Below are 25815 nucleotides of genomic sequence, written 5' to 3'. Positions count from 1 at the left end.
TTAGTTCTGTCCTTCTCTTCCTCAATTCTTCCACTCCTAACTCAGATCCTAGTGATTTCTTATTTTCTCCAAGTTTCCTAGTGAACTTCAAAAGCAGCCACTCAACTGCACCCAGTAAACTTCGCTTTTAAAAAACAAAAATCAAAGTCTTTATGTTTGTAGAGATAAATTGAAAGGTCAGAGTAGAGTGCAAACTGACTCAGTACTGGTTGTCCAAGTGTCCTTAAGGAGAGCTTTGGTGCCTGTGCTGTTGTCCTGAGCACAGTGAAAACCATGCTCAGGCTTTGCTGCTGCTGCTGCTCAGAACCACTGAAACCACAGAAGAACAAGGTGATTTGTGTGCTGCCTGTAACAAAGCTCTGAGAAGCACATATTAAAAGTGATAACTGGGAAGGAGTTCTGAGTTAGGGTGCTAGAGACCTGCTTCCATCTGCTGAGACTGGGGGATCAGTAACACAGCAACTGACCTTCATCACACCTGGATGAATTCAGAGGCTCCATAGAGATCTGTCCCTGCCCAGAGGCTCCAATTTTTGGAACCATTAAAAATGTGTATTTTACATGAATATACCAAGAAGATTTCTGCCCCTCCTGCTCATGGATGACAACATCCGTAGGATGACTGATGGTGACATCGCCTAAGCTTGCAGCCACAGTATCTGACACAGTATCTCCTGGAGCATTTGAACCACACCATACACAGTGCCTGTACCTATTCCTTCTTAGGGACCCCAGTACAGCATCCCTTGAGTGCTGCCTACTTTATTGAAGCAAAGCAGCATGGATACGTGTTGAGTATCAAGGGGTCCCTTCCTTTTCAGTAGTAAAACTGCCAAATTCTTTTAACTTCTAATACCCCCCTGGAAAAGGCTTAAAGCACTAGCTTTCCAGAAATGTGAGAGTATATTGTGCCACTTCTCCATTCCAAGTGGAGAAGTGCAGCAAAGGCATACCTCTCAGCTTATCTTAATCCCTGGAGTGCAAAAGAGGAAAAGGAAGAATGCTCTCCCTTTCTATTCAGAACAACTTCAAAGGTTAAATGTTGTTTAGAGACAAACCAGTAGAAAAAACAAAATCCCTACTCCAAGAAAGGGATTCCAGTGAAAGCTTTGAAGCTAATGAAGTAGAAGAAAGTACTGGTTTCTCTGACAATATTTTACCGCAGAGCTCTAACCATAGCTTATCTCCATGTTCTGAATTTGATTACAAGGCTAGGCTTGAGATACTAGCACTGGTATGATTTCCAAGACTGCAGGACAGGAAGAATAGGAAGAAGGAATGTAAGTGGATAGAAAGTTTATGGGGCATTAGTCAGGAGAGAGCAGTACAGTGCACAATGAACTGGCAGCACCAAAGTATGGTCAAAGGAAGATGGGAAAAAGAAAGAAGGGATAGAAAGAGGCAAATAGACAATGAAAATACTTACAGTTGGGGTATAAAATAAAGGTGAAAGTACATCAGCATCACCCAAGATATACATCAGTAAGCTGTATTAAACTTTGAAAGTTGACCGCTCTCAACGGAAGCACTATTCCACAGCTCAGTCACTCAGCATTGCAGGGGTAACTCGGTAAAACAAGTACCTGTCAGCCTAATTAGCACTTGGGCTACAAAATTCCAAATGCTTTCTAAAGCCCTGGGACAAATGCATAAGTTTTACTTAGTTAGACCCAACACATGAAAGTACTTAAATAGCACTTTTCTTAAGGACAGATTTGACACCGAATACTGCTATACAGATACAAATACAAGACTGAATCTGTGTGTGGGGAAAAAAAAAGTGAAAACAACTCCCCAAAATATTATACCCTTGCATTGGGCTTTTATTAGTTATTGCTCAGTGCATAGTCCTCTTTGACCAAATGAAGCTTAACCAGATGGCACAGCATAATTTTTCTACAGAAAAATCTCAGACTCTAATTTCATAGGGTGTCTGAATTCTACAGAAGCCCTCGTATTTAGAGCACTACTTTGTAAGTTTGCCTCTGATACAACCCAAGAAGAGAGTCATCTGTAAACCCTGACTGGGTGTTTCAGTCCCAGCAAAGCTAGAGGCAGGTTTACAATATTGTGTATTCAAATATACCAAATATATAAAACACTTGTAAACTAAGAATTTAAGCACCAGTAGAAATAAAATTTTAAACAGACTGTTAAGAAAAGAATATTGAAGTCCAGCTCAGTTTCCCCAGCCTGCTAAATGCAGTCACTGGTGACCAAGTTAGGCGAAACTGACTTTATACCCAAGTGTTTTGAAAGAATGCTTGTTGTTTAAACAGTAACCATTTAAGCGATGCCTAGCTATCACTGCCTTTTTTCTGCCTACATACTTTTTTTGGGTCTTCAGTTATAATTTATAAATGCAGAGGAATTCACAGAAGACTGGCAAATATCTGATGCAATTGCTGGCCAGTTGGCTATATTTTCCTTTTCTTTGCACTGCTGTCTTGGCTGTGCTGGTGGAGACAAGGAGGCTCCAGCGCAGCAAGGGTCCTGCTGATATGCACCACATCTCTATAGCGCATAGCCAGGAGCTTCAGTTTTTGGCATATTTAAGCTGTTCCCTTGTAAGTACAGCTCTCTTCCCATCATGAATGAATTGGGACTCAGACTTCTTGAAATGGGAGAAAGAGGATTTGGGGCAGGGAGGGGTGGGCTTGTTTGTTTGGTTTTGGTCAGGGTTTTTTTGGGCTTTGGGTTTTTTTGCTTTAAAGCTCTTCTACTAGCACTTAGCACCCTGGAAAAAACACTTCTGAGAATTGTAGTACATGTTGTTTCTCTTTCTTTGCCACAGGTGGAAATCTGGTTAAGCAATGACTTTTTGCCTTTTGTTCCTGATGTTAGCGGATTGAGGTTTGCACGCCCTTCTTCATGCAGAGTTTCTGCCCAAGGATTATGATGTTGCTTGCCATAGCAAGGCAGTTATTTGGTCTAATGCAAGGAAGTTTAAAGTAAAGTGCAGTTTAAAGGGACAAAGCCCAAGAAGATAAAAGGAGGTTTGTTAGTGTAGGATGCTTACCCACAAGAGGCAGTTCAATAATGTTTTCCTTTAGACCACCAGTCCACTTCACTTTCTGTGCATTATCTGTGCTGAGCTGTTCCCACAACTGCTGGTAAACCGATTGGTGGCATTTTACACCTGATTAACTTCTGAACTGGCCTAGAGTATTTTTGATGGAGGATGTTTGACCAGAAGAGGATAAAGCTTTAAGGAATCTTTTTGTTTTAACCACTTCAATTAATATGTATGTACTTGCAGTAAAGAGAGAGAATACCTATAAGAGAGTTATTTTAAAACCTGAAATTTTCATCGAATTTGCTTTTATTTCTATATTAGCAAATTATAATCCTTTAAAAATAAACTTCACAAAAGCCTGTGAGAGGAATAGCACTGTTTTTACTTTGAGTGTTCATGTATTCTTCAACTCACATCTATAGAAGACCATAACAAACCCAGTGGGATGTTAAATCTAGATTCCTCTCAGAGACAGGATTTTCTGCTTTTGACTTTTTGCAACTGGTAAGTGAATAAGTTAAAACTCTTAAAAAGGGTGAGATGCTCTTATTCCTCTATTCCAAGATCTTGAAATTCTGAACCCTTTAAATCAGTCCAACATGTTTAATTTTAAGAAGCCACTTGCACATTATCATTTTACTTTTAACAGTGATGCTTTTATGCCTAGTAGCTTAGTAGTGAGCTAAACTATCCCAACAAGGCTCCTTGTAAGGAAGAAATAATTCATTCCCAGGGTCTATTCTCAATAAGTGTAAACTGAATGTGCTCATTCCTGGAGGAAATACAGAGCAGCATTAATTCACACAGCTCTGGGACTACAGCACACACAATGCCCTCCCCTTCAGTCTGTCTCAGAATGACTTCATACAGCAAGTATCAAGGCACAAAAAGGCAGAGGACACAGAAATGAATGTCAAGAGGATTTAGCTCAAATTAAGATGTTTGTCCCTTTTTTATTATTCTAGAATACTGGTAAAGCACGCATAGTATTTTAAGTACATTTTCGTAAAAGCTTTTAGATTCTAGCCTCTGACTCAGTTTTGGAATCATCATGGAATTTAATTAGAATAAAAAGCTGCACTTTGAAAGGGCTCATTCAGTGTTGCTGGTTTATTTTCACTGTAATAGAGAGACTCTAAAGAGCTGGCAATATTTATCCTACAGTATTCTATTTAAAAGGCTAGTAAAAGGCAAATGTTATTTTTTAACTCCTTAAACAGTTTCTCAACATAATGAAGAAAACTATTTTAAGAAAACATTGTAAAACCAAAGATGTTGACCAACCACACTATTTTCTTCACTGACCAATCTTAAGTTGTTAACTTTAGCGACACTCATCGCTACTGTCTGTTTTCCTGTATTTGAATTTTCAGAGTCACTGCACTGCAAAGCACTCACTACCTTTACCTGCAGCAGTATTTTTCAAATGATACATGTTAGAATACATTCGGTATCCACAAAACCTATAGCTTTCTTACAAGAACAGAACTGCCCAGTTATCTAAAAAGGCTTAAAGAAACTGGGTAAAAAAGACTTGGTTTAGCATTGTAAATTCAGCTGTTTCAGCAGGCCTGTCAGTCTTTCTTGTATTTGATTATTTTAGTGCTGTCACCTCAAGTAACCTTTCTTGTGTTTTTTTTTTTTCTTAAAGCTCTAGCTCTGAGAAGCCTCTAGCCTCCCTTCCCAAACTTCCTCCTCTTCCTTTTTGACCCCCTACCCTCCCAGCATTTAGAAATACTTTATGCAACGAATTAATCCAGGTTCTTGTTCAGCTTCGATGCAGGAAGGCTGAGTCTTGTCTTTCCAGATAAGATTCAACCACCTGAATTGGTATTAATATATAAATAGAATGTATCATCATATAATTATATATTATATAAACAATAGATTACTATTAATATATTAACTTAATTCTATTATATAATAAATATTTAATATAAAGTATATGAATACAATGTATTATTTTTATTTTTAAGTTATATATTTTATATAGTATATAGTATTATAATTAAATTAAATATAATGGAATCATAAGTAAATAAGTAAAAATAAATAAGGTTCAACCACCAACAAATTGACTTGTGTTGGCCAGCATTAGGTTGTCTGCCATTTGTTTTTCTACATTTACATGGTTTTTTGTTTCATACAAAGACAACTGTATGCAAACTTTCTTTTAAATTATCACAAATGGTAGAATGCTCAACCCCTGTATGTTTTCCTGGCACGAGTGAAAATGACTGCAAGTGGCCTAACGCTTTGCAAGATTATTAAGAAGGAATTTCACCGAGTGGTGGCCAAGTGTATTTTTCCAAGCAGGTCATAGGATAACCTTTGATTATGTGCAGAAAGGTAACCAAGTGAAGGTTGCTGCTTTGCAGCCATTCCTTCCTCTCTGCATAGCTCTGGAACACAGACCTCCCAAAACCGTGGACAGAAAAAGAAGAAATGAATGCTCAGCTGAGCGAGCTGTTTCCACAAGAAGATCCACTGAAAGAAAAACGAACTAGAAATTAAAATATAGTTCAGATGTGGCTTTAACACATTTTCATTTCTTCCCTGGCGTTAACACATATTCCCACCTGCTTTCAGAAAATTAAAGGAACTCAAGAGGCAGAACTGGGAGGACAAAGGAACTTCAGCCTCAGATGATAACCTGCAAGCCATTACGGTGTTACACCAGTGCAGAGGGAGTCTGAGGAGGCTGGTGCGTGTGATGGAATGTCAAGAGCAAAGATGCCATTATCTCTTCATGGGCTCCTTAGCCCAGAAATAAAGAAGCTTCAACAGCATCCTGTGTAGCTATTAATATTTGTAGGCTTAATGGGGAGTAGCTATTCCTGTTGAGTGGTAGACGGATGAAAGAGGTGGCTCTATGTGCTTTTCCATCTGCTTTTCTCTGGGATTTCTTAAGTGAATTTAATAATTTCTGCCCAGAACTGAAAAGACAGAATAACAAGTACTCTGAGTTAACAGACACATGGGCTACTGCTTATTATGGATGCTTTGTTGTTCACTGGCATTCCTTTCGCTCTCCTTATATCAATTTTTACTGTAAAATCTCTTTTCTGTGACAGGAAGAAGTCTTCCAGTGGCATTAGTGTGGTATTTTTACTGCAGCAGGTGGCTAAGACCTGATAAAGAACAGCCACTACCCAAATTAGAAGAGCATTTTGACTGACTTGCTAGGCACTTCTTTAAAACAGAAATAGTGCCAGAACAACACAGAAGAAAAATTGCTTCCAGGCATGAATAATTATTAACAAAAAGTAAGTGATGGGGTGAAAACTAAATCTGATTTTCCTCTGCTGTCATACACATGCAATCATGAAGTTCTTTTTTACCTTCTACACATTCCATTTCTCTGCTTTCAGCAATACTGAAATCAATTCCATATTAATAGTATAGGAACTACTACGCACTCATCTCTGGCCTTTAGCATTCAGGCTCCCTTACGCCTCCAAAATTTAGCTGGAGTTAAGTTTATAAATCCAGTAGACCACTTTAAAAATATATATGCCTAAAACGAGGAAGAAGCCAGTCAATACCCCAGCAATATATCTGTGGACTCTTGAAACTGGCACCTGAAGAGTAACTAACTGTTTTGAGCTGTCTATTCTCAGAAGCCCAAGCACCAATTTATACTCATTTCTCACCCAGAAGGTAGCTCTCATGATCCCCCCCCAAAAAACCGACTTGTTTTATGTACAAAAAATGAACTATACAAAACATAGTTTAGGCCCTGTCTGTAGTCTGCAGTGTAAACTCTTTGGTTAAAAAACATCAGGCATTTTCTCAGTATGAGCAATGGACCGCGGAGAAAGCAAAAAAACATCGTAGCCCTAGGTGTAAAACAACTCTCTACCTGCAAAATTTCAAATCAACTCTACTGATACGAGCTTACAAACATATAGAAAAGCCAATGCCTGCTCATTCTAAAACATCTTCAGGTGTCTGCTGATGCTTTAAAATGTTAGCAAGTCTGATACAGTTTATTCAATGCCCCATCCATTTTTAATGGCAAATGCAGTTTCTGCAAAGCTCTTCAGTCGTCTGTTCAGCAAGCCAGCTATTGTTCTCGCCTGGAGTTTTGGCGGACACAAAACGTAGATGTTAAGTTTCCAGTCAACTCGATGTTACTCGTACTCCTTAGATCTTGACAGACTTGACGTTCTTTCGCTGCATTCCCTGGTGAAGCCACCTCCCCGCTGCGCACCTCCCAGCTGCAGGCTTGCGTTGCATCATGGAAAATGTAGTCTAGCTGGGTAAACCAGCCTACGTGGATGAAGCCACCAGGCGCTCAAATTACGGCTTCTGCATTGCATGCTAGCAGGTGCTGCTTCATTGTCAAACCCGAGCCAGAGGAGTAGGTGTTGTTTTCAACTGTGAGTCGCCAAAAAGGCCATTTCCAAGCCAAAGTTCCAAAATATTTAATTAATAAAAAATGTTGATCGTTCTAAAATGGTACATGGAAGTCTCCCTCCAGAGGAAAGACAGTATCGGCTTTATTCGCAAGCCCTGATACGTATCGTGCAGTACGTTCAGAATGTTTCACGTAGCTAATTTGGGCCAGAACTCCCTTGCTACAAGCAGGGGTAGCATTTGGTGTTTACCCGGCGCTTTGCGGCAGCCTGACATCCTCTGCCTGCCGCTGCCGTTCACTATCCCATTCCCCCGCCACGCACCTCCCCCTCAGGAGGGCCATTTAACTTGAGGTGCCGGCACGCTCCCGGACGGCATGTTTTTTAACGAAGGAAGGAAAATTAAAAGCATCCTTTCGTCTTCACGCTTTGCTGCAGCACCCCCTGCCCACTAACGACGAAGCGGGACGGGCGTCCTCCCGCGGGACCCCTCCCACACCCCGGCCAGCGCCACGGCCTCCCACCGACTCACCCGCCGGTCTGCGGCGACCAGACCTCACCTTTGGGCTCGATCCAAGCACCATCACCTGCAAAACGAAACGGCTGCCGCCGGCTTTGAACCGGGTTGCAAACCCGCCCGCGGCGCGCGCGCCGGTCCCGCACGCTGCTACCGTAATACCTCTAATAGAGGGGGAAGCCGCTTCACTGAGGTGCCTCACGGGCTTGGGGCGAGGCGGGCACCCATCCCGGCTCCTGCCCCAGAGACGGGAGTCCAGGCCTTTTTTTTCCCCCAGCGTGGGCCCCTTTTTCCGCCCGCGGTCGTTACCGTATTTTCCGGCTTTCCCAGCAGAAGTGACGGGGGTGGAGGCGGCGACGGCCACGCCCCCGCATTCCATTCCTCATATGGGGGGGGGGAGCGCCGCCGGCCACGCCCCCTTTTCCCACCACGCGCGCGAGGGGCGCGCCCGGGCTTGCGCTCGTGACATCAGCGGGAGGGGGGAAGGGGGGGGGAAGCAGGAGCGTTCTATTTACGTTTGTGGCGGTGATTTGCGTAAGGCACCGCCCCCTCGCTATATTAGGGCGGTGCCCGCCGTAGGCCGTGCGTCCGACACCGCCCCCATCGCCATATAAGGTCGGAGGGGGGCGTGTCCCGAGGGGGGGCTCGCGGCCGCTCGCTGCCTTCCTGGAGCCGTTTATAGGGTACAGCCACTTCCGCCGCTCGCTTAGAAGCGGCGCGATCATGGCGGAGCGCGGTCAGCTCCCTCCCCCCGCCAAGCGCCTCTGCTGCAGACCCGGTTATGGCTCCGGGTGCAGGCCGGGCCAGCGGGCGGGCGGCGCCGGACCCGGCGGCGGGGCGCTCTGCGCCGGACCCTCCTCCGCCGCCGCCGCCGCCGCCGCCCTGGGGCTGCTGCCGCTCGGCAAGACCCAGAGTCCCGAGTCCCTGCTGGACATCGCGGCTCGCAAGGTGGCGGAGAAATGGCCCTTCCAGCGGGTGGAGGAGCGGTTCGAGCGGATCCCGGAGCCGGTGCAGCGCAGGATCGTCTACTGGTCCTTCCCCCGCAGCGAGAGGGAGATCTGCATGTACTCCTCCTTCAACACCGGCGCCGAGGACCCCGCCGCCCCCGGGGGGGCCGGCGCAGCGCCCGGCGGGGCAGCGGACGCCGCCGCCGACGAGAACCGCCTGCCCTTCCGCAGGGGCATCGCTCTGCTCGACGGCGGCTGCGTCGATAACGTCCTGCAAGTCGGTGAGTCACCGGCCGGGGCCGCGCTCCGGAGCCAGGCCACCGCCGTCAGCCGGGCAGGGCGCCGCCAGCCTCCCCCGACGCGGGTCTCCCTGTCACCGGCTCTGCAGCTGGGGGGCTGCCGCCCGTCCGCCGCCGCCCCGGCGGTCGGAGCCTCCCCCGGCAACCCCCGCGGGGTCCGGAGCCGCCCCCCCACCCCACCCCCGCGGCCCAGCCAGTACAAGCCCTTCGCTCCCCGGCCGTTCATGCGGGCCGGGCAACTTCCTCCGCCGGCCTCCTCCCGCTCGCAGCCGGGGCACGGAGTTACTCCCTCCCTCCCTTCCTCCCTCGCTCGGCGTGACACGGCTGCGGACCCCGCCGCCAGGCCGCCCCCCCGCCTGTCCCTTTAACTCGACCACCCTCCCCCAGCCCCCCCGCCGCGCCGTGCCCGCTCCCGGTAATCCATCCCGTGTAATCCCGTTTGGCTCTGCCACCTCCCAGCGCCCACCCCCGGTAATCCGGGTCATCGCCTTACCCCGAGCCACAATAGCGAGGAGAAGCCGCCCCCCCCATCCCGGGGGGACCGCCGGTGGAAATGAATCAGCAGAAGGGCGGCCGGCGGGGGAAGGAGCCGGGGCGGGGGGGCGGGATGCGCCACGGTCCAAAATAAAGATATAAAAGCGGTGCGAGACCCCGGCAGCGGGTGTGCGGGGGTGGGGGGTGGTGGTGGGGGGAGATCCGCGAACAAAGGCATTTCTAGGGCAGCGGCGGCGGCGAGCCGGAGGGAGGGCGATCCGCCCCGCCTGGGGGGCGTTGGGGGGGGTTGCTTTGGGATGAGCCGCTTCGTGACAAGGGAAGGGGGGAGCGCTGCTTTTCCTCCTCCTGAAACAATACTCCCCCCTTCTCTTCCTCTTTCTTCCCCCCCCCCCCCCCCCCCCCCCAGCCCCGCCGCCTGCCGCTGCTCTTCACCCGCTGCGGACGCCCCTGGTTAACCCCTCCATGCCTGGGTATAAAGGGCTGCAGAAGTGGGTATCCCCCGCTTTTTTTTTGGGGGGGGAGGGGGGGGGAGCGCTGTCTGCCGGGGGCGGCTTCCCCCCCGACCGGTGGGGCTCCCCCCCTCGCCCCCGGCAGACAGCCGCCCCCACCGGTGGGTGATGCTCTTTGTGCGACCCGGCCACTTTGTTCTCATTTTCATGTTTATTTGTGTCTTTTTGTGTTTTTTTTTTTTCTCCCCTCAGTTTTCTTTTGCTTCCCCTCCTCCTCCCCCGAAAAGGAGAAGCCAGACAAAAGAGGCTGCTGCTCGCCTTTTGTTAGCGGCGGCAGCTCGGGGTGGGGGGGACGCCGGGATCCCCCCTCCTCCCCTCCCAAAACCTCAGTCCTGCCCGCTGCGGGTTCGGTTTGGCGGGCAGCTTGCAAAGGTGGCATCAATTTTTTTCCCCGAAGGGAAGCTGTGTCCCTGCTCCTAAGCTTAGTGCCCTTCCCTTCTGCCTAGGGGGAGTTAAATTTTTTTTTTTTGATCTAATTAACTTTCTTACAAGTTTCATCTCTTGACTTTCTCTTTCCAAAGGTCTGAGGTGCATCTGTGGCGCTTTAGGAGCGATAAAACCAGGAGTAGGGCTTTTTTAGTTTGGTTGGCAGTGCTGAGATATTTTTTTTCCCCTTTTGCTTGCACTTGATTCTGTTTGCAAGCGATGAGGAATGACAGGAGTGCACATAGGGAGGGTTTCTTGGCTGACTACATTTAAGCCAGGAATTCACTGTGAAAATAAAGCCAAGGGGTGATAAATAAAAGATGCAATCTTCTCTAGGAGACAGACACCCAGCATGGGCTTTGCTTCACTTGCTTTCAGCAGTGGAATAGGCCTCAGTGAGTAGTTGTGAAAGAAAGAAAAAAAAAAAGTAACTTTTTGTACAGCTTCGAAAAGGGGGGAGCATTGAGTAATGTTGGCAAGGGTCAGTGTGAAGAAAGAAAATATGCATAAATACAACTGGAGTGTTGACTGCTGCTTCTGGAGCCCTTAAAGGCATTCCAAACAAACGCTATACCTATTGCTGAAAATACACTTGCTTTGTTCCCCCACCCTTATGTGAGCCTCCTTTGGAAGGCTGTGCAAAAATAGTAGTGGAAACTGATGATATGAAACATGTCAGTTGTTCTGACAGGAGCCTTTGGCTTGCCTGGCGAGGGAGTCTTGGAGCACTTGGGTAGGCTGGGTCCTGCTGTAGGAAAGTTCTTGTGTAATTTGGGTAGGTAGCTGTGTCATTATGCTGGCTCTTGCCAGCCAGATATTCCTTGTGAAGCAGAAAGGTGCAACTGTTCAAGCCAATTCAACTCGAGTGAGTTATATTGGGTGGAGGATGGAATTGGTTCCATATAATAAGGCTGACTACATAGCACTGAGGAAAACTTAACGTTGAGTTTATGTAAGTGCATGTTTAGTGACCATATAAATGTGAAGTTGTTCTTTGCAGTATGAGTAATGGAAACTCTGTAAATGTTTACTATTGTACTATGGAAAAGTCTAGTTATTGGACAAAGTACATTTTATTACATATCAATTCTAACAGCTTTACTTGTAACTCTGAGTATTACTGTAAACAGGGAATGCAGGGTTTGAGTTCTGAGGGAGACATATACATTCCAGCTCAGTGGTAGTTAAATGGAACCATTTGCTTCTGAATTTTACTTTTATTTCATTTTTTAGCCGTGAATAAACATTCAGACAATTTTATCATGGCAACTTAAGTGGGAGAGTTTTAAAAACCTTGTGTCTATGCTGTGTTGAAAGTCTTCATGTCATCCTGCTTGGTGCCACCCCAGCTTCATCTCGTGTGTGATGAAAGGAAAATCCTAAATAAAAGGAAGACAATGTTAGTGATACGCACAACTAACGTTCTTGTAATCAAGCAGTAAATTTGTGTGCTAGCCTATATTGAAGTTGAATGATATTGTCCTAGTATAATAATTACCATCACTTAATTTTGAAAGATTTTTCTCCAAAGAAGTTGGCTTCAAAAGTCCATTTGCATTTAATTTATTCATGTTTTTATAGCTTTTTGATATGTTTCAATTAGACATGAAGGATTTTCTTCAATTTATTAAAAAAAAACAAACCAAAAAACCCCGAACAAACCAGAATGTGGGCTTCCAAAGCAAACCTTTTCAACTGCTCAAAACAGAGCTTTTTCTATCATATATGTTATTCATTTATTTCAAACCAAGTATTTTTAGTAAAAATTACAGTCTAAACATGAAAGCACTTTGTGAATAAATACAACAATCTGGAAGGAAAATTAGAAATTGTCTGTGTTTCATTTGGCCAAGTTTTTGAAGATGCCAGGAGCAAGCAGACAGTTTTAGATGGTGAAGTGTATATTTGGTGTCTGAGGTTAGTTCTGAATTAGTATATAGTACTGGGTTGTCGTCACAGCTACAGCTGTCAAGGTTAGGAAGAGGTGTGATCCTCCAATAGCACAGTTGACCTGGCGAGAAACCTTGATGGAGCTATTCTAGGAGAAGAAAAAAACCCCCATGTGCCTCTGCTGGTATGACTCTTCTTGCTTGAGGAAAGATGGAGAGTGCCTTCACTGTAGTGCTGTAAAGCTTGGCTTTACCGCTGTAGCTGCCATCTGCATTAGAGGTACTTGAAGTGGTTTTTTGATATGTCATGTAAGTACTCCTAGAGTATCCTTGTCTGTCTGTAATTTGAGGTCGGTTTGTCTTTGTTGTACAGACCCTGCTTGCTCATAGGTTTTCCTTTAAGGCTTTACCATCCTTTCCACAGCAGCATGAGGCTTTGTAATCATGGTAGTCGTGCCTCTTAGGTATTAATGGCAAGGGAGTGAGTTGGAGGGAAGAGGCTCCTAGGGAAGGAAAATAATGTAAAGAATTAATTGACTGGCACTTACCACAACTCTAGAATTTAATGTTAATATTGTGAACTAGAAAACTGCCTTGTCGGTAGAAGGGGGTTCAGCCAAACAGCATTGTCAGTGTAGAGCTGCAGACTCATTTTTCTGAAGCCCCTCAGTGATGTGTGATCAGGGGGATGTAACCAAAATATTTTTTAGATAACAACAAAGTAAAATTTCTCAAGTGTAAAATAATGGCTGGATCTCCCTGGATGTTTCTTTTGTTGGTTATTAAATGAAGTTGAAAACTTGCAATCCCTGCCGCCCCCTGCCCCCGCCGTTTCATCTTCTGACTCAGGTGCTTTTGTCATCTATTGCTACAGCTGATTATTTTACCCCCTTTTCCTTTTTTTAAAATATGAGCTAAAGGTTGATGATTACCTCCAAAACCAGGAGAAGTAATTTTTTCACCAGGAAGAAGAGAAAGTATTACAAGACCATGTTGGTAACTGCTACATGTAACTCTTATGGAATGTGTATTGTAGGCAGGAAATTTCAGATTGTTTTAATGGATGATTATAGTTAATAATAATTTATTCTTTCTAGCCATCTTTACTTGAAATAACATGAAATTGTGGAGCAAGTAAAACAAATGTAATTTTCTTCAAGGTTTAGTTGTTTGAGTGCCAACAGCATAATGTGAAACACCTTTCTGTTGATAAAACCACACCAAGTACTTTGTTAGCGAAGCTGGCGCAAATGTTTTTGTGCTGTGAGTTGAAATGTGCCTTTTAGCAGACATTATGATGTTCACTGAGGTATGCAGTATAGATCTAATTGTTGATGAAACCTGTAGGATTCATGGACTTAGTATTATTTGCATTAAATAAAAATTTATTACTAAGTCGTGTGACAAAACGAAGGCTGTAATTTGTGGAGATGCAAGCTCTGTGTTTTGCATTAACTTCTCGGTGTCCTGTGGCACCAAATTGTCTTGGTATATGTAGTTACCTTTTTCCAAGGGGAGAAGGTTGTGTTAAACTTTGCCTGTTTGAGGAGAAGTTTGTCTGCTGACATGCTGAAGGAATAAGCGTAGCTTCTTCTGCAGTCAGCCTGACAGTGGGGTTTGGTTAGGAATGTATGACTAAAACAAGTAATCCAGAATTTGTGAATACAATATTGTGGTAGGGGAGTAAACAAATGATGTCTCACTTTTTGCTGGACTTTTTTTGACTTAGTTCCAAGACTAGTAGAGTCTTGTGAAAATATCTTCATTGATTCCAGTTTCAGTTTGGTTTAAGAAATAACTACTAATATTTCCAAGTTTTGGAGCAGAAACAAGTAAACTAATTTTAAAATATTTCTTCCTGAAAGGGAGACATCTGAATGCACTTCAGTTTCCTTCTTAGATTTGGAATGCAATGCATTAATTATGGAATGTGCAAGCTATTTTCAGTTTGTGTGCTCGGATGTACTATCCTTGACCTTGAATAATTTCTTTGGAAACCCTAAAAAAGGGGGGGAGGGAAAAGGTGGAAAAAAGCTTTCTTTCAAGACCAGATCACTAATGTGGAAAACTTTGTAAATTGGCTCCTGCCTTTTTGCAGATCTTTCTAAAAATATCTAATCTGTATTTTAGGAGAAAGTAAGCATTTTAGAGTGATTTCAAGATATGAAAATAAAACTTTATACTGTTTTTCTATGTAATTATGAATGGTAGGATAAATAATAGGACAGTGTCAGTACCGCTTTACAATTAATTTAGTTTTTTAGGAGAAAATGAATAGTACATCACTTCCCATCACAGTTTTTAAACCAAGGAATCTTCTATACGAGAGTTAGATATTGGGTTCACCTAACAATTTTTCATGGTTTGTTTTAGGTTGTTTTTCCTGTTCCTTATGTTTCATTTTTCCCCTAACTTCAAGGCTTTCCTTGCTTCCACTTTCAATGCTTGCTTTCTCTTTTAGAAAATGATTCCATCTCTGTATATGATCAGATGTTTTGGTAAGTAGCAGTTCTTGAGTTTGAGCCAGTTGTCATGCTAGCAACTGATGCCTGCTTGTGCTCTTTCTCTCCCTGTACTCTAACTTTCAGAAGTAAGCAATTAAAAGCAAAATCTGTGTGTGAGGGTAGGTTGGAACTATTTAAAAGTCAGCATTGGACAAACTGGTTTCCTTAAAAATGAGTAGTGTAAAAATACTGCGTTTTGTCCTGTTGTTTGCTTGAAATGAACCTGTTAAAATTGAACCCTTGCATAAGACTCAGTTAAAGTTCTAATTTAAAAAATTTAACGTACTTTGAGTGAAAAGTATATTATCACACGCAACAATTTTTACTGGTGAAGGATAAAGTATATTAGATGGCATGCTAAAAGATATGTCCGCGTGGGTCTAATTTTAATGTCACCTGCTGTCTAGGTAATCTAGTTATGTCAAGACAAACAGTGAAGTTTTGTAGTAGTGTAACACAATATGAGTACAATATTGTGGTAGTATAGGAATACAGCTGGCATACTTTAATTTGCTTTTTCTTTGGCTGGTTTTCTGTGGGGATTAGGTGGGAGAATTTACTGCATCTTTAAAAAGGGAGGGAAAAAATGACCACACCATTTTAACTGACAAAAGCTATCCTAATTTATGAATATGCTATCTGTGACAGGAACTAATTTGAAATTTTAAAAAGCTTTTATGTGCAACAAGGGCACAGATTTAATGCGAATTCTGATTGCTTGGAATGCAGTCAGCCTGACAGCATGTGAATACTTGAGTACTGTCCAACAACTGCGCTTGTTGTTTCTGCGAGATCTGTCTCCTTGACCTTCCACTTTTTCTTCTCACTAAGACTACCTATGTAAAATGCATCTCTCAGTTGGATAGGTATGCAGCCCTTGACATGGTTTCATATCCTTCTGTGACCTGCATCACTAGAGATCTTGGCTGGTACTGCATGCTGGTTTGCGTTCTTCTAGCTACATGCCAATTACCATGATTTATGTGATGCCCTTGTGGTGCGTTACCCTGCTATTCTCTGATGAAGCAGCAATACATGTCCGATCTTTGTTGCCTTGGCCCTGCTATTGAAGACCAGGATGTCTAGAAAACTTGTGATGTAAGTCGCTATCTTAAAATAGTTTTTTCTGACTTAATTCTGCAAATGTGCAAACAGACCAGAGGAGCGTAGCCTTCTAATAGTAACTACAGTGTAGAGAATTCCTTTGTGGTTAAGTCAGAACTGATAAAAGGCTTGCTGTAGGAGCTGAGCAGTCGTACAAAAGACTTTCTTGTTTGACACAATTCAGTATAGACTGAAGTGTCTTCAAATGTGGGATTTTTACTAACGCTTCATTAAATCCTTCTGAAAAATGAAACACAAGTTGTGAGAGAGGGGAATCTTTAACAGTGTTTAGAGTATATTTTAAGGTAATTGTGATGCAGAGCATCACACGCTTTAAAAAGGAGAGCTTAATTTTTTTTAATCATTTTCTGCTCTAACCCTTTACTCCTTGTAAATGAGTACATTTGACAGCATTGAAATATTTGGAAATTTTTGCTTTGGAAATGCACGGGCAACGGCTGAGAAACTCTGACGTTAATTGGAAGGGTGCAGTAAAACTTGCCAGTAAGTTTAAATTCACACTAGTAGAGCTGGCTGATCAGATAAATCGGAAGTTAATTTGCTGAATTAATGTGCTAAAAATTCAGGTGACTTACCTTTTGTCTTGCTTTATTTAACAACCTGCCTGTTTACATAAGTCATCTTTCATTGTTAATTGATGTCAGATATTTAATACATTATGGGATTGTTGGAAAAATAAATGGAGGAAAATGGCATGATAGAAAGAAATTTCATAGAAGTAGGCGTTAATATATATATTTGTCTTTATTTTGGGCAAAAGTTAATTGTATTCAAATGATAATTTTAAAGGCTGGGAAAATCAAATGTTGCATAGCTGTATGACTTCTAAGAAATGAGGCACTTTGTTGTACGCTTGCCAAGTTTAGCTGCTAACTGGTTACTGACAGCCGGTAGTAATGCAAATACAGTGCAGGAACTGCAGGAATTGTGCAGCTGACTACAATGTTTAATTTATACTGACTAATGAAATAAAGAACATTCAACTGTTGAGGCACTTAAAATTGGATAAGCTGCTCTATAAAGTGTGAGACAAATTTACAATCTGTAATACAGTAGAGGATCAATTTTGCATGTATTCTAATTATTTTTGTATTTTTAAACTTGTGTTAAAAGCAAGGTATTGGGTTAAAGGCTTTTACCAGCACTGGCTGTCTTGGATTCGTTCCTTATGCTTAAAGTTTGACTCTTTCTTATTTTATCCTAGTGGCCTGCCTTCTCCCCGCATGGCAGTGTTCAGCTACATGTACAGGGCATAGTGGCAGCACAAACTCTCTTCAGCAGATCAGCTTTTAGCTTACGCTGTCAAGAGCAGCTGGTGAGCGTTACTACTAGTATTTAATTTCTATGTTCAGCTTTGATATTTTGACTGGCATAAAGTTCATGGAGCACCAGTCCATATTTGGTAATTAACGATGGGATTGATAGAATGTTTATGGAAAGTAAAAGTAAACGTAGATAGTGTGGTGTTCAGGTTTTTGTATGCTTGGTGGCTGGTCATTTTTACCACTTACTGGCAGCTTTGTTCTGAAAGGATGGCAGATAGTGTGTTGAGGTTTTTTGTTTGTGGTTTTTTTTTTTTTTTTACAAGAAATGTTTGAATTGTTAGGAATTAACAAATAAGTCTACAGATAATCTTCCTGGAATCTTCTGGAAAATGTGAGCAAATCAGCAAAGTTGAGCAGAGAACCTTAAAGTAAACTCTTGATTACTTGCACAGCAGTTGTCTCAATGAAGCACTTACGATGCTTCTCCTGTTGTGGAATACAATGCACTGCTTTGCAACGGTCAAAAGTAGTCTTAGTAAAACACTGGTTTGCATATTTACAAAGCTGGCCTCAGTGACTACATTAAGCATGGCTTGTGCTTCTTCAAGACAATTCTGCTGTGCCTGCTGATTTAAAAGTTCAAAAGCAGGGAAAAATCAATAGTCTAAATGAATTGTTTAATATATTAGCTAAAGGAAGGAAAGCTGGAACACATTTATTCTGAAATACTGTTATGACCAATGACAACTGGGACAACTGGCTGTGCTGCTGTTGTTGTACACGCAAAATGAGTGTCAGTTTCTCCATTGATTTAGGTTGTAAACTGAAGCCTTGTAAACTGACTACAGTTAGTGTCTTGGGGATAAAATATAAAGTCCATTATATTCTTTATCTGCCTGGATTTAGTGTAGCTATATTGCACAGAAGCATGAAACTTCAGTTTTGCTTCTTCTAGAGCAGAGGTCTGAGCATGACATAAAATGTGTAGCTGCTTTTTAGCTTTTTGTTATTGCAAGTCATGATACATGAGAGCATCACCGTGCAGCTTTCCTCGTCAAATGCATGAATAATAGAGGTGACTTCAGCTAAAAGTGCTACTAATGCATGAATGGTAGGCAGTGCATAGGAATGGGACTTGATGTAGCAGATGCCATGGCAATCTGATGGGATAAGGAAGCTCAGAATAACTTGATTAGTGCTACTTAAAAATTTTAGAAGCAGCATACCACTCATCTTTACTGACAGTTTTCAGTGATCAAACTTTACATTGTAATGTATCCTGGTAATAATTTACAGGATTGATTTCTAGGTGGTTATGTAGATGATAAATATAAGTGGCTGTTTGGTGGCAGGAGTGAAGAAGTGTTTAGGAGTAAACAAAAGTTTGGCTCCTTGAATATGATGTACTTGAAGAGAAGAGAGGTAGTAAAATGCTGAGTTGACCTTTGTAGCTGAGAAGCCAGGAAGAGAAGTGGGAGGTGGTGGTGCCTGAGATAAGGTAGAGGTCAAAGATATTGGCAGATCCCTGAAGAGGTGTATTTAAGGAGGGGAGGATATAGTCTGAATGACTACTCCCTCTGTGTGGTCTATTTTCAACAGGTATTAGCAAAGGCATGGAAACAATAGATTCTTTCCTACAAAATGAAACAAAGCTTCCAAAATGGAAAGCAGGTTGGCAAACTAACTTAGCTGTCCTGTAGCTTTTGAGACAGTAAAATACATTTAAAGTTATGAAGTGTCTTGTCCTGGTTTCAGCTGGGATAGAGTTAATTTTTTTCACAGTAGCTTGTATGGGGCTATGTTTTGGATTTTTGCTGGAAACAGTGGTGATAAGGAGGAGATGTTTTGGCTGTTGCTAAGTAGTGCTTACACTGGTCAAGGACTTTTTCAACTCCCCAGGCTCTGCTGGGTGCACAAGAAGTCGGGACGGGACACAGCCGGGACAGCTGACCCAAACTGACCAAAGGGATATTCCATACCATATGGCATCATGCTCAGTATATAAAGCTGGGGGAAGAAGGGGGAAGGGGGGGACGTTTGGAGTGATGGCATTTGTCTTCCCAAGTAACCGTTACATGTGATGGAGCCCAGCTTTCCTGGAGACGGCTGAACACCTGCCTGCCCATGGAAAGTGGTGAATGAATTCCGTGTTCTGCTTTGCTTCTGTGCACAGCTTTTGCTTTACCTGTTAAACTGGCTTTATCTCAACCCATGAGTTGCCTCACTTCTACTCTTCTGATTCTCTCCCCCGTCCCACCAGGGGGGTGTGAGCAAGCGGCTGCATGGTGCTTGGTTGCTGAATGGGGTTTTCTCTCTTTTTTTTCAATCTTGCATCCCAATTTCAATTTTATAAATAAAATGCACAAAGGAAACACTCTTTTTTCAGAAAGCACTGCATTTCTATTATTATTCTGACCTGGGAATAAGGATTGGGGGTGCAGTGTGGAAAGACAGGGATCTAGTGAAGAGTGATGCACAGCTTTACTAGGCATTTCTTTAGACTAAGGTAGGAAATAGGAAGGGGAAAGAGGAAGAGAATTGTCTGAGTTGCCACAGTGGTGATCAGAAGAACTGGAGAAGTTTTTCCTGTGGATAGGAGGCCATGTGGAAGACAAACCTGATGTTGATAAGGGTAGAAGATAAATGGTAAAGACTGGAAATGTAGGACAAATGCGAGCATTGTAATCTCAGTAGGTAAGAGACCCAGAGTTTTGCTGGGTTTAAAAGGAAGGACTTGTATATACTCAGAGGGATAAGGAAGGATACTGATGTGGTCAGAAGACTGAATACTTCCAGCATGTGGAGTTAAGTGTGAAAGGAGCAAGATGGCGGTAAAGTCAAAGCTGCTACTTCCTGATTACTCAAAGTGTGAAATGATAGGTACTAAAATATTAGACTGGCCGAATGGAAAGAGACATGAATCATGGGCATGCACTTCAGTGAATCCTGCATATGAGGTCCATCTTCCCCTCTCTCCTTAAATAACAGAAGGGAGCTAAGAAGTAGAGGTAAAGTGTTGAGAAACACTGTGGAAAGGAGGAAGCAGAGGAGGATGACTGTGCAGTGAGACAGTAAGCTGTGATTTTTTAGGAAGTAAAAGAAGAACCACAAAAGCCGGTAAAGGTTAAAAGTTCTGGGAGAGGAGTCATCGATTTTTGTAAGTGCTGAAGGGTAAAGGAAAACAAATCCTGAAACGCATCCAGAAAAGGTCTCCAGTGGGAACCTTGGTGAGAGGCATCCAAGTGGGATGCACTGTACTGGAACCAGCAATGGCCTTGGTGTACTCAATGGCTTGGCAGTGTGAGTGAGAAGATGGTGATGTGGGACAGGTGGTGTTGTGACAGAACATGAGCATCTCAACCGTAAGTTAATGAGTGAATGAGGTGGGGAAGTCAGCAGCATAAGAGTGCAGCTGATGCTGGTTTGAAGTGCCAGAAGTAGAGTGGGAAGGATGTGTTTGCAGGGTGGGCTGGGGGTGGGGCTGCTGCAGAAGTAGCCTGTAATTTAATCTTCCATCAGTAGCTGGGTACAAATAGTGTAAGTTGACAGCAGCACATTCAGGATAGGCTGGAGGGAGGGACCTTTGGGCTCATCCCCTGCAGCTCAGTGCCCTGGCACCCTGCTCCAGGCACCAAGCAGCTCCTTTTCCACAGGCAGAAGCACTGCTGGGCCCTTGGTCAGTTTGCTTTCCCACAGGAATGAATATATTTGTAAGCAAGGGGCTGTTGTGAGGTTTGCTAGCAGTATATGTGTCTAATAGCAGTGTCCAGTGTGGTGGTTACAGCTCGTTAGCCCTGACGTGGGCATGCTGGTGCAGTGATGCAGTGCTTCCATTAGCTTGAGCTGTGCATGTCAGCTGTTCAGAGGCTCTTGTACTGGTCTACAAAACCCCAGCTGTAAAGGTGCTGATCAAAGGCTGAGACCAGTAGTTCTATAGTCTTCGTAAATATGGATTTAAAGCTAAAATACAAGCCTTTTGTCTATCTTCTTTCTAAGGCTGGTAACCTTAGGTTGCTTCACAAATATTATAGATGACAGAGGCCATAAACCTGTGCTCTGAGAGAAGTTAAAACTATATTTGCTGTTACAATTTAGCAGTGTTATCACTCTTGCCCCTCCCTTTTTCTGGGGAGGGGGCACATTCCTGGTTGGCCAAGCCTGCTACCCTAAGGAAGGCTGCTGATACAGCAGCACAGCGTGGTTGTGAGCACAGGAGTCCTTCTCCAAGAGCCCATTTCAGCCAACTTGCTCCTTGTCACTCAGTGAACTCCTCCAGGGTTTGGCTATGAAACAGGCTTATCAAAATAAATGTTTTCCATTGTGAAATACTGTGGTCATGAATATGGTAAATGAAATAACTGACTCACTTGCTATGCTGTGACTCGTTACTGCTCTGTGCCTCATTGTGTAACTCTTAGAACAGAAAATGCACATTGCTGTGCTTATAAACTTGTGTTTTGGAAATGTTTTGTGATTGTCATTTGTGAACTTCACACACTGTGAAGACCACTGTGTGTTATTCACCCTGAAGTCATGTGGTCGCTTTAGGCTGGCTTAAATGCAGGCTGCTGTCGAAGGGATACTGCTGTCCTCAAACTTGCAGCCTATGTCAGGGCTTGTGGAGCTGCATGGTGAACCAGAGAACTGGCCTGCTTATGAATTCAGTTCTCGCTGGGTGAGTTTTACCTGGTGTATTGGCCAAGAAAATGCTACTGTTCATTCAAGGAAGAGGAGATTGCAAGAAGGGGGACACTGAAAAGGTCAGGGCTTCTTTCTGTGTCAGTCACACTTAGGCTGGCTTAAAGTGATCATGAAGCTTTGACAGCTTCCTGGGGAAAGGAGATGGCTGCCGTGCTTGGGAAGTCACTTCTGACAAAAGGAGGACTGATTTTCCGGAGACAGCAGCATGGGCCTTTCCTGAGCCCAGGTTGTGTGTTGGGTCTGTATGAGTGAGCCATCTTCCACATCTCTTCGTCTACAGTGTTTCTATGTGTTACAAAACCATGGCCAAGTGATGAGTACCCCTCCCACACTCCACCAGTGGTGGTTAAAAGACAGCTAGGCAAATGTTTACTTTAAGAGTGCAGGAAAGGGAATACCTAACTACTTACTCCAGTTGTATGTATTCACTTCTCTGTCTGCATAGCTGTTGCAAAAGGGGCTTTTTGCCTTCAAAGTTCATATTTTTCTCTTATTCTGGGATGGTGCTGAGCTTCAGCATACTTATGTATGACACAGACTTTTGAGGCAATTTTTCTGCTTATTATGCAGATGTTTGGTGACCAAATAACATGTTCTATGTTTATTTTCATTCATAGCAGTTGACTTCAGTTGCTAAAGTAAGTATTCACAGCTTTTTGTCTGGTTAGGCCTGCTGAGCCAACACAGCTAAGAATGAGCTGGAGTCTCCTCTTTGCTTCTTGATCTATTGCCACTCAGCAGTCTCACTGGAGGTTGCAGGGACATGGTGAGACTTCAGTTGTCTTGCATGGTCTTTATTACTTGTGGTAACATCTGAGAAGGAAATGATGGAGATCTCAAGCTGAGTTTGTAGGGCTGACACAAAGGTGGGGGAAAACCTTATTGCTTGTACACTGAGTACTTTTGATATGGACCTCACTGAGAGTCTAAAATAGCTTTGTGGAGTTCCAGTATCATTACTGCTTCCCCAAGTAGAACAGCAATTGAGCAGAAAGTTGGTGCTTTTGTATAACTTGCTTAGTGTGGAACCTAAATGGCAGACAGCTGTTCTGGTAAGTGAGGCATATTTACTGAAATGATCTGTTTTCAGGACTCAGATAAAGCTGATGTGTGCTGTATTCCAGAAGGACCTAACTAATGCAGAACTAAGCTTGCCTATAACTGGTGGAGGAAGAAAGTGCATTGGAAGCCCTGTTGCACACTTCAGAGTGCAGATGAGTCTATTTTCAGGGCAGAAATGGCTTCCCTTTACTGTAAAGAGATTTTATGGAGCTTTATATTGGCCTGTCTGGGAGAGGATGCTTTGGCTTTCTCAACTGCATGCAGTGGGGGAGCTTAAAGCTTATTACTGGCTCGCTTTCAACAGTAGCCTGCTTCAATGTGGACAGATTGATCCGGGTTATTCACTTCCTAGAGCCCTCCTACTGGTCTGCCTAGACAATTGTGGCTGTCAGACTCTTTAAGGCATGCATGAGCAAGAGTCCAGGTCCTTAAGCTGCACAGCACTTAAGCAGGGTACTTGACTTCTCTTGGTTGTCTCCTGCTGGGAGGGAGCCTGCATGACCTCCAACCTAATTGAAATGTCTAGTTCCTTCCTAACTGCTGCAGGTGGTGTTTATTGTACACCTTTACTCCGGCTCCTAAACCAAATATTTTTTATTTGAGGAAGGTGAAGTTACTTAGTCTGGTGTCTTTCCTGCTCCATTGTTGCACTGCTAACAGTCTTATAAAATTGCATGTCTTCTTTCTGTGAAATGATGTTTTAAGCTGATCACAGGTGCTTAATGTAAGCTGACCATGATTTCTGCAAGCCAGTTTTGTTAAAGAAGTACCAGCTTGAACATTTTTCCACTTAGAAGAATGAAGAGCAGTCAGGTATATCAGTCTTTCAATTTTTGTACCAATTAGTGTGGTATCATGGCTGTATTCAACTCCTCCACCTCTACCCCTACTTCCTCTGCTATTCTGAAGACAAACACTATCAGGGGGAAACGGCTGTTTCAGAATAGGGTATTGAGCGATGCACAATGCTGTTGCTCATGTGAAGCTAACAAATAGGAAGAAGAACAATCCCCATGAGTAATGTAGGATGTTCTTTAAACACAGTCTAAAACCAAAGGGTTCAGTTTTGAAGCTTGGGTAAGTTATATTCATAATTGATCATGTTTTGTCTTTAATCTGGAAAAAATGTTTTTTGCCTTAGTAAAAAAGTATTATTTTATTGGAAGGGGATTTAAGAGGGTTAAAAACCTGGGATTTTTTTTGTACTACAGTTGAGTGAATCTCCTTAAACCTGCCAAGCTTAAAACTTATTGGGATTGATGTTTCTTAATGGAACAGACAGTTCAGAGTGAATGTTCTCATCACAAGTCTGGTGTTGAGTCAAAAACAGTCTACCACCAAAACCCAAAAGAATGTACCTAGCTCTTTGCATACAGATTTGCTCACAAGTTCAGAATTTTGCAGAACTGGTTCAGGAATCCAGACTTGCACTTGCCATCCTTGCCAAAGCCCTCCAGAAGCATTACGTAAATACCTTCACACCAGCTGGAGGTGAGAATGCTGCCTGTGGGTGCATGGCCAGAAGCTGCTGCGCATCAGCTGCTTTCTGTAATTTCCTCTCTTCAGACCTTTATCTTGCACCTTCCTGAAAGCTGACCGCTTTCTACCAAGGGGTAATGTCCTGTGGATTACTTTCCCGTCGCTGCTGCGAGACTGTCCACAGGTCAATTTCTGTGGAACAGTGAATGTGCCACCAGCCGTGCCTCTGAAGTTTTTGTTGCTGTGGTAAGTGTCAAGTTATACATGGTTGTTTGACCCAGTGGAGAAGTCTAAGACAACTCTTGGATTTTTACATTTTGAAGATATGAGGAAGAGGTCATACTGGGTTCAGATAACTACTACTACTAAAATTGTTTGTGTAGTTTTATCTGCTTTCGTGCTATTTGAATTCAGGCCAGAGTTCCTGCCAGGTATGCTGTGCAGATGGCAAGTTAGGTCATCTAGTAGTCTTTTTAAATGTACCCATCTCTAAAGACAATATTGTGTGCAAACTAGGGGCTGGTAAATTATTTTTACTACATAATTTCTGCTAAATGTATCCCAGAAGAACTTAGTGTGTACAGTGATAGGCTGCCATCAGTTTGAATCTGTTAGAGATTCAGGATGCAAGTGCTAGATCTGTTTTAGCCCAGAATGGTTGGACAGAAACAACAGGCACAAAATGAACTAGTCTGAGTCTTTTAAGAGGTGCCCTTTAATAGTATTTTCCCAAGAATATCCCTGTACCAGATAATAAAGCATAGAAGATGTTTTGTGTATAATGATTGAAGCCTTGGCTATTGGGAGGCCTCAGAACATAGTTCACTCAAATCACGTGAAACTTGCTTTCAGACAGGAGTGGCTATTCTTGATTAGACCATTGTGAACACTTAGTAAATTGAGAAACTAAAAGCCATGTGCCAGTTTTGGAAATACCGGCATCCTTAAAAGAAGGAAAAATCTATACTGAATGATGAATTATGGTGAATATATAGGTCCACACTGTGCTTCTCACTGAGCTCCATGATGGTTTTGGTTCATTTTCTTCTCTCACTCCCCCTCCAGTAGTAGTGATGAGAAGAAAAAGCAAACCTGAACCCCATGGTGTTAATTATGAAGGGACAGTTGAGATTTAGACATTTAGATATTTGTAAGCAGAATGTGACACTGACCTCATTAGATGCAGTGGTTGTGAACCTTTTGAAATCCTTCAAGTCTTGCTA

At 43.2% G+C, this 25815-nt stretch overlaps 1 protein-coding gene across 2 annotated transcripts in view; it reads left to right on the top strand.

Annotated features, from left to right (window-relative positions):
• Positions 1 to 8598: 8598 nt before the first annotated feature.
• The window catches only part of ZSWIM6 (zinc finger SWIM-type containing 6), a 118611-nt gene continuing 101394 nt past the window's right edge, over positions 8599 to 25815 (top strand). For both annotated transcript variants that reach the window (XM_075078198.1, XM_075078197.1), the window contains exon 1: positions 8599 to 9119. In XM_075078198.1, the coding sequence (XP_074934299.1) occupies positions 8615 to 9119 (505 nt within the window). In that variant the 5' untranslated portion in view covers positions 8599 to 8614. The remainder of the gene's footprint in view (positions 9120 to 25815) is intronic.

This window comes from Phalacrocorax aristotelis, chromosome Z (assembly GCF_949628215.1).
Source record: "Phalacrocorax aristotelis chromosome Z, bGulAri2.1, whole genome shotgun sequence".
Lineage (NCBI taxonomy): Eukaryota > Metazoa > Chordata > Aves > Suliformes > Phalacrocoracidae > Phalacrocorax > Phalacrocorax aristotelis.
Note: the sequence above shows the minus strand (reverse complement) of the source record. Positions and strands in the feature narration are given on the sequence as shown.